The sequence below is a fragment of the Orycteropus afer genome, unplaced genomic scaffold (genome assembly GCF_000298275.1).
Source record: "Orycteropus afer afer isolate SDZICR_OR568_19922 unplaced genomic scaffold, OryAfe1.0 scaffold00219, whole genome shotgun sequence".
NCBI classification, from domain to species: Eukaryota; Metazoa; Chordata; class Mammalia; order Tubulidentata; family Orycteropodidae; genus Orycteropus; species Orycteropus afer.
This window is the reverse complement of record NW_006921806.1, coordinates 5,299,252-5,316,140: the sequence shown is the minus strand read 5'-3', so window position 1 is coordinate 5,316,140 and position 16,889 is coordinate 5,299,252. Positions and strand designations below refer to the sequence as shown.

The 16,889-nt window shown below is 43.1% G+C and overlaps 1 protein-coding gene and 1 pseudogene across 1 annotated transcript in view; both read right to left on the bottom strand.

Moving 5' to 3' along the window:
* LOC103203635 overlaps positions 1 to 16,122 on the bottom strand; it is a 30,147-nt pseudogene extending 14,025 nt beyond the window's left edge.
* A 25-nt stretch (positions 16,123 to 16,147) lies between these two features.
* Positions 16,148 to 16,889, bottom strand: part of LOC103203634 (PTTG1 interacting protein) — a 38,339-nt gene continuing 37,597 nt past the window's right edge. The window contains exon 4 of the mRNA XM_007948712.1: positions 16,148 to 16,251. Coding sequence (XP_007946903.1) covers positions 16,148 to 16,251 — 104 coding nt within the window. The remainder of the gene's footprint in view (positions 16,252 to 16,889) is intronic.

Genomic DNA, 16,889 nt, shown 5'->3' with positions numbered 1-16,889 from the left:
TATTGGTTCCCATGGCTATCAGGTCACTCCCCACAGCAGCCAACATAGGGAGATAGTCTGCATAAACTTGTCCTGTGCTGCAAGTGAGAGATCCCATTCTCCCCCCACCAGAACAGATATACCAGTGGGGTTGGCCAGGTGCCTTACAACACTCACTCACACATAAAGTACACTGTGTACCCAGAGCACAAACTTTCTCTGATAAGGAAGATGAAATAGGGCAGAGGGGGGCTCAGTTCCCAGCCTCCATTATCAGGAAATGTTCTGGGTCCAAGGCTTCTTCAGATTAGGCAGTCTTGGTGAGATCACAAGGCCATATGCCATCTATTTTCCCAACAATTATATGTATTTTACCACAATAAAACAAAACTGGTGCAGAGAGGAAAGAGCAGCCACACTGGTCCTCTGGGTAATTTCAGGTGTGAATCTCATGTCTTGAGAACAAATGAGGATCCACCCTTGCCAGGATAGCCTCTTCCCTTTCCCTTCCCTCTGCTGCCTCCTCCCATGTGCTCGACCTGCCTACTGACACCTGAAATTGCACAGCAAGGTTCTTTCCCTGACTCTCATCCTAGTCAGGCCTGAGGACCATTGAGACCTTCTGCTTTGACACATTAACTGACTCAGGCATCTTCCCGCAGTCCCAAACTGCTCCAAGGCAAGGAACGAGCCAAATAGGTTTGATAGGAGGTGCCTGCAGAGGTGAGGGTGTTGCTGGCCTGTCAGGGGCCCATCAGGTTCACAGTGCCCCAGAGTCAGGGTGGTCCTGTCTGCAGTTTTCCTACACCAGTCACTGGCACACATCCCTTCCTCTCATTCAGAGGTTGGTTCCTGGAAGGAAGACAACCATGTAACCATATCCCTGAGGCCATGAGCACAGGGTCCAGTACCCTAGGGAACTCAGGCCACATCTGACCAACAGGTGGGTAGGCTCCCCTACCTGGGTCTTCAGAAGCCTTCATTTGAGACTATTCACTCAGTCATGATCAGAAACTGGGCAGCCATTTGGAAACTCAATTGAACTTCCATTTCACACATACATCAACAAAACGTCCTTAGGGATAAAAGACTTAAAAGTGCTGTTGTTGTTGTGTTGTTATGTGCTGTCCAGTCATCTCTGACTCCTAGCAACCCCTCCTTGGGTTTCTGAAGCGGTATCACTACGAAAGTAGATTGCCCAAAGTTCCTTCCGAGGAGTGGCTGGTGGGTTTGAACCACCAGCTTTCTGGTTAGCAGTCAAGTGCCTTAGGCACTACACTACCAGAGCTAGATATCTAAATTTTCAAATTGCTAGAAAATACGTGGGCAATATACTTTCATTAATTCTGGAATGAGGAGAGGCCAAATACAACACAAGAAGCTACAAAGGAAAAGACTATTTGAATGCATAAAAATCCAAAATTTTTGCACAGGAACAGGTACCATAAGCCAAAGAGACAAAATGAACCAGGGCCCTCGGTAGGAGAAGCAGCAGCTTGCACTGTCCTCCTTCTAAAGGACAAAGAATTTGGATGAGACTTTACTTGTCCTTCAGCCCCACTCTCTCCCGGGTGAGCACAGAGCTGGGTGGGAGGTAGGGCTGGATCCTGCACCCTTCTTCAAGTCTTTCCAAACCCTTCCTCCTTTCATCTTTCCCCTCTTCTTCCCTCACACACAGCCAGACAGCACACCACCAGGATAGAAGATTTTTTCCTCTTTCCCACCATGATTTTATTTTTTGTAGAAATAAATCTATCAACTGTAACTGGGAAAGAGCTGAAATTATGCCCAGAGCTTGATTTGATCATGGGGTGGATTAGGACTTTTGCCTTATCTACTGTAGTCATGTTTCCAAGATGGTCCCTAGTGTGATCCCTGAGGCCTCCGGGTACTCACATCCTGTGTGGGCTCCTCTCCCACTGATGAGTAGGGCTGGTCTGGGTGACCAGTGCGATATGGCAGAAGTAAAGGAGTGTGACTTCTGAGGTTAGGTCACCACAGGCACAGCAGCTCCTGCCATGGTCTCGTGGACTGTTTGTACAACAGCTGCATGTTGTGAGAGTACTCAAGCAGCCCTGTGGAGAGGCTGTGTGGAGAGGAACTGAGAGGCTAGACAGCACCAACGTGCCAGCATGTGAGAGAGCACACTTGCCCCAGGCAAGCCTTCAAATGACTATAATCTCATGAGAGGCCCAGGCTGTTTCAGGGAACCAGGGCAGCAGAAGAATCCAGGAGGGGGGGAGCTGGAACAAACGCCTCGTGATAACCTCCTTGGGAACAAGGCTCGAGGCCCAGCTCTCCTGAGCAAGTGGGCCCATCATAACACCCCTCCCCAACCCTTGGGATGTCTGCTCTTAAAACCCATTTACTATGGAGTCAGCTTCCCAGCAAGCTCAGGACAGTGAGCATGGTTTTCCAGCTGAGGAGTTTCAAGGACTACAGTACTAGCCAAGCCTAGTACCTTGCAGAGGCCGAGGTCCAGCTCTGCATGCCCTGCCCCTCAGTTTCTAGGTGTTAATAAGTCCACCCTCTTTCCCTTGCTCACAAATCAGAACAGGGGCCCAGACCTTTACCGAGAAAGTCTAACTGCCATCCCACCTCAACTCACCTTGCTCTCCATGTGATCAAGCTAGCACCATCAAAAAATGAAACACAAGGAACACAAAATGTACTAAATAAAAGCTTGTATTAAACCATTTTGCTGCAAACAGTTAAAAATTAAGGCACTCCAAAGGTTACAGAGTTCCTTGAGGTTACAGTTTGTGGCTGCTCCAGAAAGAAGTATGTGGACTAGAGCACCTCAGAGGCCCTGGCTTGGGATGCCATATTGCCCACCAGGATGAAGTCCACTCCATTTAACCACTGGTCCTTCTAATTTCAGCTCAGTATCCTCAACTCAAGAAATGGTGTGATTTACATACATGCTACTATATTAACACAAAGTGCACTAAAGTCTATTAAAAGTTCCTTTTATGAATAAAGAGTAGAAAGTAAAAATTTGAAAGCTGCTATAAAATATTTAGGAATGTTTCATAGTACTTTAAATTGCTATCAACTGCCCAAGCAGTCTAAGAAATAAGACTAAAGAATCTGTTAAAGGATCTTTTCTTGGAATGTAAAAATATGAGAGTGGAAATGTTAACTCATGGTGCAGACATGTAAGTTTAAAAGGTCTATCAAAAGTGTTCAGATCACACTACTCTGTACATGAGCTTTATCTGATGCTGGAGTGTTTCCTTCACAGCATGACGCTGAGTGCAAAGATGGCAAGTGCTGCTCATTTTATATGCCTACAGACTGATTCTTCTAAAGCTAAATGTTTAACTCCGAGAAATGTTGCAGCTGGGACTGTTTTCAAATTATTTTCAAGAAAAGCTTTGCATCCAGTTACTTTAAGCTTGCCATGAAGTACTTGTCTAGGTACTGAAGTCACACATATTGATTTTAAAGACATGTATAGCATGCACAATGAGGATGGTCAGAGGTCTCACACACACTTATTCAGAAGCTGACGCTGAAAGCAAATCTCACAGAAGTGAGGCTCGAAACTTGGAATTGTTTGGAAGGCAGGACAGGGTCAGTGTCTGCCATGTAGTCGTGTGTGGAAAGGCCCTTTTGCTGGCACAGGACAAAGCTGTTTTCCAGCGAGGGGTTAGCCTGTGATATGCCACCCGAGACCCTTGAATTCCCATCTCCCAGCCTCTGGATGGGAAGGAAGTGAGGCTCAGCCGAGAAGACCTCAGAGTGCGGTGACTCTACACAGAGCCTGCTGGCACACCTGTCAGCAGAGGTGAGAAGGACGAGTCAGGTAGTTACTATTCTTAAGATCCATCAGCACACAGTAAAATCCAACTGTCACCCTCCGAGAATGTGTTCTAACTGCATTAATAACAAGTTTCTGTTGAAAGAAAATCCTGATAGTGTATTAAAGATATAAACTGAAAAATAAACCAATAAAGGATCTCAACTTTCATATTTAAAGTTTTTGCTAAAATCTTTTAGGTGGGAAAAAAAATCCAAGAGAAAAAAAATTCAAGTGATTTTATCAACAATTCTTCAATGCTGTTCAATACAGTCAGAGAATGGAAAAAAATCTTGATCAGATGTGTGCTGGGGTCCCATGCTTTCACAAAAACCAATTGAACAGACGTGTGTGAAGTGTGAACACACAGACACACACTGCTGGCTTAGTGTTGAGAGAAATAGTGGGGAATTGCTCAATTCCCATGACTAAAATAAAAAATTCCTGAAGTAAAAAACAGCTATCATCCTTGCTGCATGAAGTCTGTTAGTGGGCAAAGGAGTGAGAATTCTGCATTGCAATGAAGAGAATGAACATAACGTTGGTGCTGCAGGCTGCTTGGTTGAAACTCGCTTACAAATTTGGGAAAGGAGTGGGATGTGCATATTTCCTCCTCAGGTAGAAAAAGTGGTGGGTTAATGTCCCAAGTGACTAGATACAGAAATAAAGGTGAGAGGAGCAAGTGCTCAGTCTGCAGGAACAGGCTAGGATTGTCCTTCTGGGACGGGGCTCACCTCACCTTACCAAGGTCAGGGATGGAAGAGGGCAGTGGGTTTTGCTGATGAGCTGCTTGGAGGCACAATATCACTTTGTCAAGAAGATCTGGGATTGCTGGCAAGTCAGGGAGTGGGTCTAGTTGTTTTCAAATCTGGCATATGGGTTTTCTTCTTTAAACAAACCTGAAAACAAGACAAACTTGCATTATAAACTCATTCATCAAATGGGAAACAAAATTCAAGAGACAATGTAGTAAGTTTTTTTATGAAAACTTCTGGAAGCCATAGGAAAAAGTGATGTTTCATGTAGGCACAAATACTGGGACTGACACTTTTTTGACCATGAAAGCAAAGTTTACTTCAAAAGTGAGATACAATATATTGGAAACAAGAATTCAAACAGATCATATGAAAAAACTTTATTTACTGATTTTCTCAAGGTGAAATTAAGAAATGTAAAGCCATTATTTCTCTCCTATTTTAAACATCCTTATAAATGGTGATTCGCTTTGAGAATTAAGGCTACAAAAGAATTAAGACAATTTAACTCTCAAGTATTATGATATATAATACAAGAATTATACACACACATAAAATGTGTATAAAGTAAGAATAAAATCTGTATTTAACCATAAAAATAAATGCATCTATGGTACTTACCCCCAAAATAGGCATTTTCTCAACTGAGGATAACCAAACTATGGTACATACACACAATGGAATACTATGCAACACTAAAGAATAATGTAGAATCTGCAAAACACCACGTAGCGTGGATGAACTTGGAGGACATTATGCTGAGTGAAATAAGTCAATCACTAAAGGTCAAATATTGTATTAGTCCGTTACTGTAAAAGTTAAGGAAAGGTTTATCTATTGAAGGAAATTTTCTTTTTTGGTTACCAGGGGTGGGAGGGGAGGGGAGGGAAGGCTGTTAGATAGATAGAGATAAGTATTGATTTGGGTGAAGAGAAGGGCAATGTACCAAATGTGAGTAACCAATATGGCACCACTGAGGATGAGAAAGACATAAGAGAGGTACAGGGGAGGTACAGACAACAAATATGAACCCTTTTGCACATACAGTACTGTGTTGTCAGTGAAGGCAAACATGGGTATATGGATGGAAAAATAGGTGGACAGGCTAAACGATTAGGTATGTCTATGAAATGGGGAGTGTATCCAAGAACATATATAGGGTTGGCAGACAATGGTCTTATTAAGTTTATGTGACTGATCAGAATTCCCAGGTGTATAGTAGAGCTGACAAGGGGCAAGGTTGTGGTCACTGCTTGGTCACAGCCAGCTACCCAGAGGGACCGAGTAGCTGAACCTGTGGGCTTGGGACCATAGTCGCAGGGGACATCAAGCTCAATTGGCATAACCATACTATACAAAACATTGTTCCACCTCCAACTTTGGCAAGTAGCGACTGGGATCTTAAAAGCTAGCAAGCTGCCGTGTAGATGCAACAATGGGTCTCTCCTCATCCAGAGCAAAGAAGAATGAAAAAACCAAAATTCATGGAAACGATTAGTCCTAGCAACTGGTACACCATCTGATCTGCAGCCTATACAACTATGAGACCAGAAGAACTAGATGGTGCCTGGCTACCACTGTCATCCACTTGGAAGGGGATCTATGTAGGAGATCCTTGATAGAGGAAGAACAATGTGGAACAAAACTTAAATTCATTTGGAGAAAAAAAAAAAGGTGGGGACCAGGTTTGCTGGTCCAATAGAGCCTGGTGGAACCACTGAGACTATGGCCCCTAGCTGCCCTTCAGGTCTGGAATTGAACCCACACCTGTGGTTTCCAGCCAAACAAAATACAGGCATGTGAGTTAAACATTTACCTCAGGTGGATACACTCCTTGGAGAGAACAATCATGGGAGAAAGAAGGGCTGCTTATGCACAGGGAGACAGCTCAGGGCGCAAGAGAGTATGGAGGGGGATGGTCACTGGGAAGAGGTAACTATGGGGAGGAAATGGGAGGGGAGCTGTTGCATTGTGGTAAACTGTGGTCAATGTCATGAGGCAAAGTATATGTGAACTGCTGTATGGAAAGTGAAATTGCTCTGTAAATCTTCACCCAAATCACACACACACAAAAAGGCATTTTATCTTGGTATTGCAGAAACACATAAGGCACACACACAGACACACACATCTGTGTTGTATACCAAAAATGTCTGGAGCTACTGCCAAGTTTACTTATTGAAGGGTAATCCACACACACACACACACACCCGCCTGGGGGTGGGGAAAGTGAGAAGCAGCCATTTAAAATTTGTTGCCTAGGCATTTTAGGCCTTGCTAGACCATCACATGCCCACAGTATAGACATTTAGATAAAACTCTAACCTTAGAGTTCCTGCTGTTAAGCTTCTTGCCTGGCTTTTCTGAGTTAGTTTTCAAAACAGACACTTTTAACTAAATCCACATAAGCTAGTAACCACTGCTCTAAATACCCTATAAACAACAGGAGATTACTGCTTCTCTTTCTCTCTCTCATGACCAGGACAGAGGATTGCTCTTCCCTAGGCTCATAAGTGCTCCCATATCAGGACCTGTAAATAATAAACTTCATTGTTTCACTTTGTGTGCATGTATTAAAACTATGCTTTCAATCAAACAATTCATATTATTTAAGGCACTTATATCTCACATGCAGGTGGTCCCACCTTCTCACAGTGGTCTAACACTGTGAGAAGCTACATGCCTCCTCCTCCAGTGGGCCCTCATCTATTTATTCCTGTCCCTAATCCAGTAGGTGGCCGGTGTCTCTGTTAGGGGAATACTGTACTAAGCCCTGGCTTTCTTCTGTAGGTAGTGAGCAAATGTCAAATACAAGCATTTTGTCAAGGTCTTCTGAAGAAATGGCTCCTAGTTCTACTTCTAGCTTACAAGGGAAATACAGGTAATTGATTTTGTTCTGAGGAAACTCAACTTTTCTGAAACCAAAAGAAGGGTTTTATCTGGGCACCACATGATGGGATTTTAGTTGTTAATTGAGTCAAGTTAGTGAGTTCCACTCCTCCCCAGGAACTCCCTGTAATTCTCCCACATGACTGAGCTTTCCAAAGTCCAGGCTGTTCCATGGGCTTTATTATAAACTGGCATGAAAAGTTAATTTTATTGGTGTGACTAAAGGGTGAAACTGACACTGAAATGGTAAGAATCAAGTCCTCAGTGCACTGTTCTAGGAAATGCTTGACTCTATGGGAAGTCCCTGAGCATATAAGCACACAGTGCAGGACAGGCCCTGCATACATGGGAGTTCAGTACAGCATAAGCCAAGCTACTCCTATAACACGGTGGGTAGGTATGAACCCCATACTGCTCCTAGCCTTGGCAGTAAGAAGGACTTTGTGGTATGTGTGTATGTGTTATCTTTTACTGACATTAACATTAATCAGACGTCAAAAAATATTTGGAAGAACAACTCTATTTTTAGTCTTTTCAATTTTATAGAAACCTATTCACCTATAGGCAGAGCAAGTGGACAAGCACCAAGAGTCAGGAGGGGTAGGGAGGCAGCCAATGGAGGGCTATTGGGCACAAAGACTTCACCAGGAGCCCTGCTACCACCAAGGAACAAACACACACACTTAGAAATCTGGGTAAACATGGGGCCAGGGAGGAGAAAGAAGGTCAGAGCTACAAGAAGGAAGTAGGAAGATGAATAGCTAGTAAATGAATGATTTCTTTAGTAAGAGCACATTCACCCAAATCACAATAAAAAGTTAAGGGGGGAAAAAAAAACACAAGCTAGTTCTTTCATGGAAAGCTGGTTCCCTCATGGTGGAAATTAAAGATGCCCCAAATGTCCAACTTCTCCAAACTGCTGTCCCACTCCAGTACTCTCCCTCTGGTCTTTGGGTTGGTAATTTGCTACAATGTCTCACAGAACTTACAAGCTGTACTTAAAGCTAAATGGGTTATTGAAGAAGTGACAAGTTACAACTTAGGATCAGGATCAACTTGGAAATAACTATATACATCTAGGAAGATAGGATAGTTATTCCATCAGGACTGTTTTAAACTAAAACAGCTGTTAGTTCCTTCTCCACCAGCCGTGACTGCAGGCAGGACCTTTGCTCAGGCTACTGCAGCTTGGCTCTGCCATCACTCTGATGCTTCCTGCCCTCTTCAATGTCACAGATCCTTCTACTCACTCTCTCTTCCAAAACCCGTCAGGTAAGCTGCTTATATAGCAAGCTCCTTATCAATGTCGAGGTGTGCTCCCCTCAAGCAAGATCACAAACTCAACAATCCCCTAGGAAGGCCACAGGCCCCTTTATCTGCATACTGTCCAATTCCTCCAAGAGTTTTACACACCTTATTTGCATAGTCCCAACCAATCATTTTGTGGGAATTACATGATCATGGCCAGAAAGGCCATATAAAAAGAGAAACCCATTGCCTTCCAGCTGACAAGGAACAGAGTGGGCAAGGACACAGCTTCAACTCAGATGTGAGTGACGGAGCCCATGAGAAACAAGTTCTGTCCACAGCTAAGTACAGAGCCTTAAGGATGAGTGTGGGGAGCAGTATCCAAGGCAGTATCCAAGTGGCAGCAGGGTCAGCCTCATGCCAGAACCAGCACCTACACACCCACACAGTGACTTGTGGCCTCATGCCTGGAACCAGCCCCTGTGGACCTGAAAGGGCACAGATGGCTTGCACAGCACAAGCAGCCCTGACTCTTGGTAGAAGGTCACTGGACACAGCCAAGAGCAGTGGCGCTCCCTCAGCCCCACTCAGAGGGAAAACAAACCTCCAGTACTAAGTATCCCTAGAACCCGGCACCTACAGAGGCTGCTGACTGTTTCTGGAAGCAGCCCCTGACTGCTTAACAGGGCCTCTGGGTATCACATAACCACTTTTCCCTAGATGACTGCAAAAAATCAGTGACTTAATTATGTCCCTGGTGGGCAGGGTTCTGAAATACAGCTGACAGTGTTATTTTCTTATACAAATAGAAGATGTCTCAAAAAAGTACATTCATCACAAGAGATTTTGAAACTTTCCTGGTCAGATGGAGCCTCTGACACGATTGCTTGCCCAGTGGACCACATGACGGTCACACACTATCCAGGGTCAAAACCAGAAGTGCCACTGAAACAGTTCCGTCATATTACCTGAGGTCACAGGCATGAGGCCCAGTGGTCACTGAGCACCTTGTCTTGGACAGGCCAAGTGAGTCAGTTTCTCTCATTCCCAAAAATGTCACCAATGAACACGAAGACGACAGTCTAGCATAGACTTTAAAACCGGCACAGATTAAATAACATGGGAGCAGTATTAAAACATTCAAAGACTATCTGCAGACAGGCAGAGTTTCAAATTTAAAGTTTCTGTTGTCAGTTGCTGCCAAGATGGCTCTGACTCACAGTGACCTTGTGTATAACAGAACAAAATACTGCCTAGTCTTGTGTCATCTCCATGATCTTTGATATGCTTGAACCTTTTGTGGTTATTTGTCGGTTTCCCTTGTTTTCTCTGATTCCCTAGTTTACCAAACATGATGTCCTTCTCTAGTGATTGGTCTTTCCTGATGATGTGTTCAAAATAAGCGAATCAAAGTCTCTCCATCCTTGCTTCTAAGGTGCATTTTGATTGTATTTCTTCTAAGACTGACTAGTTTGTTCTTTGAGCAATCCATGGTATATTCAATATCCTTTGCTACCACCACAATTCAAATGCATCAATTCTTCTTCAACCTTCCCTATTCATTGTCCAGCTTTTGCAGGCATATGAAGTGACTGAAAGTAGTGTGGTATGGTCAGGCACATCTTAGTTCTCAAAGTGACATGTTTGCTTTTTAACATTTTAAACAAGGCTTTAGCAGATCTGTCCAATGCAATACATCATTTGATTTCTTAACTATTATTTCCTTAGACGATGACTGTTGACCCAAGCAGAATGAAAATTTAACAACTTCATTCTTTCTCCAGTTACCATAATTTTAAAGTTTACTTATCTTGTTGAGAATACACACAGCAAAACAAACATCAATTCAACAGTTTCTACATGTACCTTTAGTGATGCCGATTATATTCTTCAAGTTGTACAACCATTGTCACTTTTTTTTTTCTGAGTTATTCCTCCCTCATTTATGAGCTCATTAGTGAGATTATGGATCACTACTCTAAGTTGTTGTTGTTGTTGTTATATGCCGTGGAGTTGGACCCGACTCACAGTAACCCCTCCTTGGGATTGCTATCACTATGCAAGTAGATTGCCCAACCTTCCTTCCGAGGTTCCTATCTAATCTTTCAGGGTGCTACTGTCAATTTGCTACCATGTGGGTAGTTCTTAAAAGAGTATAATGCTCAAGGCAGACTTTTTTTTTTTTTTTTTAACTAGCTAAGCTAAGCTAAGCTAAGCTCAGCTAAGCTAAGCTACTGTTCAGTTTTAAGAAGATTTCAGGGGATATTTTTGATTTAAGGTTTAAAGATTACCATAGACCAATAGTTTCAGGGGTTCATCTACCCTCTGTGGTTCCAGAAAGAATTCAAAATTCTGTTCTGCATTTCCCCTTTTTGATCAGGATTCATCTATGGAATCTTTGATCAAAATGTTCAGTAATGTAACAGAGCACCATCTAGTTCTTCTGGTCTCATGGCAAAAGAGGTAGTTGTTTATGGAGGCAATTAGCCACACATTCCATATCCTCCGCCTATTCCTGACTTTCTTCCTCTGCTATTCCATGTGAATAGAGACCAAGTGTTGTGCCTTTGATGGCTGCCTGCCAGCTTTTAAGACACCCGGCACTACAGGACAAACGAGGAGGCAGAAAAGAAGCAATGTTATTAGGCCAATTAACTGGGCGGTCCCATGAAACCATGACCCTAAACCTCTAAACCAAGGAACCAAATCCCAGGAGGTATTTGGTTGTGTATAAGCAGTCTCAGTAGCTACTCTTATTGTTGTTTAACATGTTTAACATCACATGTTTGCTAATTCAACTTTTTACAGGTATACAATGTATTGACACCAATTACAATGACAGGCTGTGCAACTCTACTCTTAATCAATGTGATTTTCTATCACTATTAATCCTCCTTTTCCCTATTTCTCATGCCCCTGGTAAAAATTCATAAACTCTGATCTCTACACAGTTGCCTTTTCTTGTCTTTTTTACATAACTGAAGTCATACAGTATCTGTTCTCCTGTGATTCGTTTATTTTGCCCCACATGTCTTTAGGCTCCATCTATACTATACCATGTATCAAGATTTCTTTTCTAATATTGCCTGGATAGTATTCCATTGTATGTATGTACCACATTTTGCTTATCCATTTATCCACTGATGGGCATTTAGGTTGTTTCTACCTTTAGGCTATTTGAACAGTGCTACAGTGAAACGTGGTATCAGGATTGGAGGAAGAATCATTAGCAATCTGAGATATGCAGATGATACAACTTTGCTTGCTGAAAGTGAGGATGACTTAAGGCACCTACTGATGAAGGTTGTAGAATACAGTCTGCAGTATGGATTACGTCTCAATATAAAAAAAACAAAAATCCTCACAACTGGACCAATGAGCAGCATCACAATAAATGGAGAGAAGATTGAGGTTGTCAAAGAATTCACGTTGCTTGGTTCTACAATCGATGCCAACGGAAGCAGCAGTCAGGACATTAGACGACATGTAGCATTGGGAAAGTCAACTGCGAAGGAACTGTATCAAGTGCTGAGGAGCAAAGAATATCTCCTTGAGGACTAAGGTGTGCCTGACACAAGCCATGGTATTTCCAATCGCCTCGTATGCATGTGAGAGCTGGACAATGAATAAGGAAGACCGAAGAAGAGTTGATGCTTTTGAGTTGTGGTGTTGGCAAAGAATGCTGAAAGTACCATGGACTGCTAAAAGAACTAACGGATCTGTCCTGGAGGAAGTGCAGCCAGAATGCTCCTTGGAAGTAAGAATGGCCAGACTTCGTCTCACCTATTTTGGTCATGTTGTAAGAAGGGACCATTCCCTGGAGAAGGATGTCATGCTTGGTAGGGTGGAGGGTTGACGGAAGAGGGGGAGGCCTTCAACGAGATGGACTGACACCATGGCTGCGATGATGGGCTCAAATATAGCAGGGATTGTGGGGCTGGCACGGGATCGGGCAGTGTTTCGTTCTGCTGTGCATGGGGTCGCTATGAGTCGGAAACAACTCGACAGCACTTAACAACAACAACAACAGTGAACACTGGTGTACAAGTCCCTTTTTGAGTCACTGCTTTCAAGTCTTTTGGGAACTGCTGGGTCAATATTATGTTTTTATGAGCTCAGCTGTAAGGATTTTCACTTTATGTTCAAGAACAATTCATATCGAAGGCTGTAGTCTGTGACCTTTATCACTGAGTGCTTCAAGTCATCTTCACTTTCAGCAAGGAAAGGTGCGTCATGTGCATGTTGCAGGTTGTTAATGAGTCTTCCTCTAATCCTAATGTTATGTTATTCTTCATAAAGGCTCACTTCTCATATTATTTGTTCAGCATACAAATTAAGTAAGTGAAATGAAAGCACAGAATACACCTTTTCTGCTTCTGAGTAACACAGTATCCCCTTCTGTTTGAGCAACTGTTCAATCTACGTACAGGTTCCTTATGAGCACAATTGTCTTCCACAGTTCCCATTGTTTACAATGTTACCCACATTTAAATAGTTAACATTATGTAATTCAGAGGATGTAAACAATTAAGTGTGCATTTTCTGAATTGTTCCAATGTGTTAAAGTACTTGCAACTTTGGCTCCTTCAGTTACTACCCCCAAATCTCTCCAAACAGTGAAATGAGAACACACACACAGAAATATAGATGAGAGGTGGCATGACTTCAGTGCTGGCTCCTTCTGGATAAAGACTATGGTGTGCAGCAGCACTCACATATGAGAGTGAGTGTACTACAGAGGAACAAACACTGGACACAGGGCCACATCAGAGAAAGACAAGACTGGGATGATGAGAGCCATGCTCCATATTAGGGCAAACAAGATGATAAAGCAGAAAAGGAACAACAGATGAACCATTCTGGAAGCTGAATGCTACACGAACAAACAAGTATCAGAGAAAGTAACCTTCATGAAAAAGTTGGGTTGAGACAAAAATATTCTAACATTTATTCTCTCAAGACATTCAGTGGAATGCATTAATTTTAACACCACTCAGAATAAGGCTGGCTGATTTCTCAGCAGTTCCTTCTTTCTGCTCCAGTGAAGGAACACCAAGAGGGGAACTACCAGGCCCCACCCAGTCAGATCTCTTCTTCATTAACCCAGATGATGGGACAGCAATCCCTGTCAATGGAAAAGTAGCCTTGTCCCTCACAGCCAGCTACCTAGAGGGAGCAAGTAGTTGAACCTGTGGGCTCAGAACCATAGTCACAGAGGACATCAAGCTCAATTGGCATAACATACTACACAAAACACTATTCCATCTCCTACTTTGGTGAGTAGCAACTGGGATCTTAAAAGTTCGTAAGCAGCCATCTAGATGCAACAACGGGTCTCTCCTTATCCAGAGCAAAGAAGAATAAAGAAAACCAAAGCTTCATGGAAACAATTAGTCCTAGCGACTGGTACATCATGTGATCCTCAGCTTATACGACTATGAGACCAGAAGAACTAGATGGTGCCAGCTACCACTGTCAACCACTCGGAGGGGGATCTATGTAGGAGATCCTGGATAGACAGGGAGAAAAATGTTGAATAAAACTCAAAATCATTTGGGAAAAAAAAAGGGGACCAGGTTTGCTGGTCTGACAGAGCCCAGTATGGCCCCTAGCTGTCCTTCAGGTTTGGAATTGAACCCACACCTGTGGCTTCCAGCCAAACAAAAGATAGGCATATGAGTTGAACATTTACCTCAGGTAGATACACTCCTTGGAGAGAACAATCATGGGAGAGAGAAGGGCTGTTTATGCACAGGGAGACAGCTTAGGGGGCAGGAGTGCATGGAGGGATGGACACAGGGAAGAGGTAATTATCAGGAGGATGTGGGAGGGGAGCTGTTGCACTGGGGTAAATTTTAGTCAATACCATGAGACAAAATGTATGTGAAATGCTGTATGGAAAGTGAATTTCCTCTGTAAATTTTCACCCAAATCACACAAAAAGTAGCCTTGTTCCACACTCTTACCATATTTTTTCCTGATTTCATCATGTCTTGACTTCATCTCCGCTCTCCTAAAAAATACAAAGTAATATACTGTAGCATCAAATTACAATGTACAATGTAATTTCAAAAGACACATCCTCACAAAATTCAAAATCATTTGGAGGGGAAAAAAAAAGGGGGGGGGGGAACAGGTTTGCTGGTCCGATAGGTATCCTGGTAGAACCCCTGAGATTATGGCCCCTAGCTGCCCTTCAGGTCTGGAATTGAACCCACACCTGTGGCTTCCAGCCAAACAATAGACAGACATGTGAGTTGAACATTTACCTCAAGTAGATACACTCCTTGGAAAGAACAATCATGGGAGAAAGAAGGGCTGCTTATGCACAGGGAGACAGCTCAGGGGGCAGGAGTGCATGGAGGGATGGACACAGGGAAGAGGTAACTATGGGGAGGAAGTGGGAGGGGAGCTGTTGCATTGTGGTAAACTGTGTTCAATATCATGAGATAAAATATATGTGAACCGCTGTATGGAAAGTGAATTTGCTCTGTAAACCTTCACCCAAATCACAATAATAATAAAAAAAAGACACATCCTCCCATATTATGGGTGTTTCCTCTTGCTGCCCAAAAAAGGACCAGGTGGAGATGAGCTTGGACACACCACAAAGAGAACAGGTAGTTTCTGCGACAGCCCTGATGTTACATAACTTAATTCTTACTGGTAAAGGCAATTCAAATGCCTGCTACCATGCTTTTTAAAATTCTTTGTTCACAAAAATAATAATAATAATAATAATAATGATGATGATGATGATGTACCCATCATAAAAATCTGATGCAGGTCCTGAAGACAACCACCTGTTGTGTTCAGTGCTCATGACTTGAAGGTGACTACACAGAATATCTACCCGGCATCAGTGCTCACCGGCTGATACAAGTCCCACAGCCTGTTCAAGTAGGGATAACATGACCTGCCTCTAAGGGCTGTCCTACAGCTCTAGCCAGCACACACTTGTGCAAGTGCTTTGTAATCAGGAAAGGTTATTCCATCAGTTGCTAGAGCACAGGAGGCCTCACCCTGCCATGGGTGACTCCAATCAAACCCTCCCTTTTATCCCTCTGCTTGCTCATTATGAACCAACAGGGCTGGACTGAGGTCTTCTGAGGCCCTGACATCTTGGCATTCATGATGTAAAATCATTAAATCACACACAGGAAGGTTCCAGAAGTCAGGTCCTGCTGGCTGCAATTCTTAACTCTGACTGGAGGAAGCAGATAAGGAAAATGCAACCCATGACAAAGCTAATGGCCACCTGCTAGTACCCACCATGCACTGTCTCACTCTTCCTACTGAGACCTACACAAAACCTCACAGAACCTGAGGAACATTCCTCATTCATTTTTAAAATGGAGACAACTGTTAATTTTCCAAAATCTTCCAGATTGGAGCCTCCACAACTCACCTTTCTTCCTGCCGGATCCTGCGCTCCTCGCGTTCCCGCATGGCCTTCTCCTCGCTCTTGTCTGGCTTATGGCTCTTCTTCCCCCTGCAGCAGTAGCAGCAGCAGATTGCTACAGAGGAGGATGGCGCCTCCCACCACCGACATCGCAATGATCAACGCCTCAAAGTTTACTGGAAAATTCAAACGTGCCAAGTTAAAATTGCTTCAATTACGGAACCCACAGAACCCATCCATGACAAATGATCTTAGCATACGTGAACAGACATAGGAAGTCCACCTCTGACAAGCTGTTAAACTAGACCTGGGATGGAGTGGGTCACAAGCAGGACCTCCAACCCACATCTTTGGTCAGTAACACCTTTGTGACCTATAACCCATTTGTGGGTTAACCACAGTGAATGTAAGTTACAGATCAGGTTTTTTCACCACCTGATACTGAAAGGATGTTCAAATAGGAAAAAAATGAACACACACCTTCTAAAAATTAAATTTTTATGTGCTTCCAAAGACTTCTCCAAAAGAGTCAAAAGAGAACCTATTGATTGGGAAAAAATATTTGGTAGTAACATATCTGACAAGGGACTCATCTCTAGAATTTATAGAACACACCAACACCTCAATAACAAAAAGACAAACAATGCAATTAAAAAATGGGCAGAAGACATGAATAGACACATCACCAAGGAGGATATTCAAGCGGCCAACAACCATATGAAGAAATGCTCACGATCATTAGCTATTAGAGAGATGCAAATCAAAACAACAATGAGATACCATCTTGCTCCAGCACTAGTAGCAAAGTTCAACA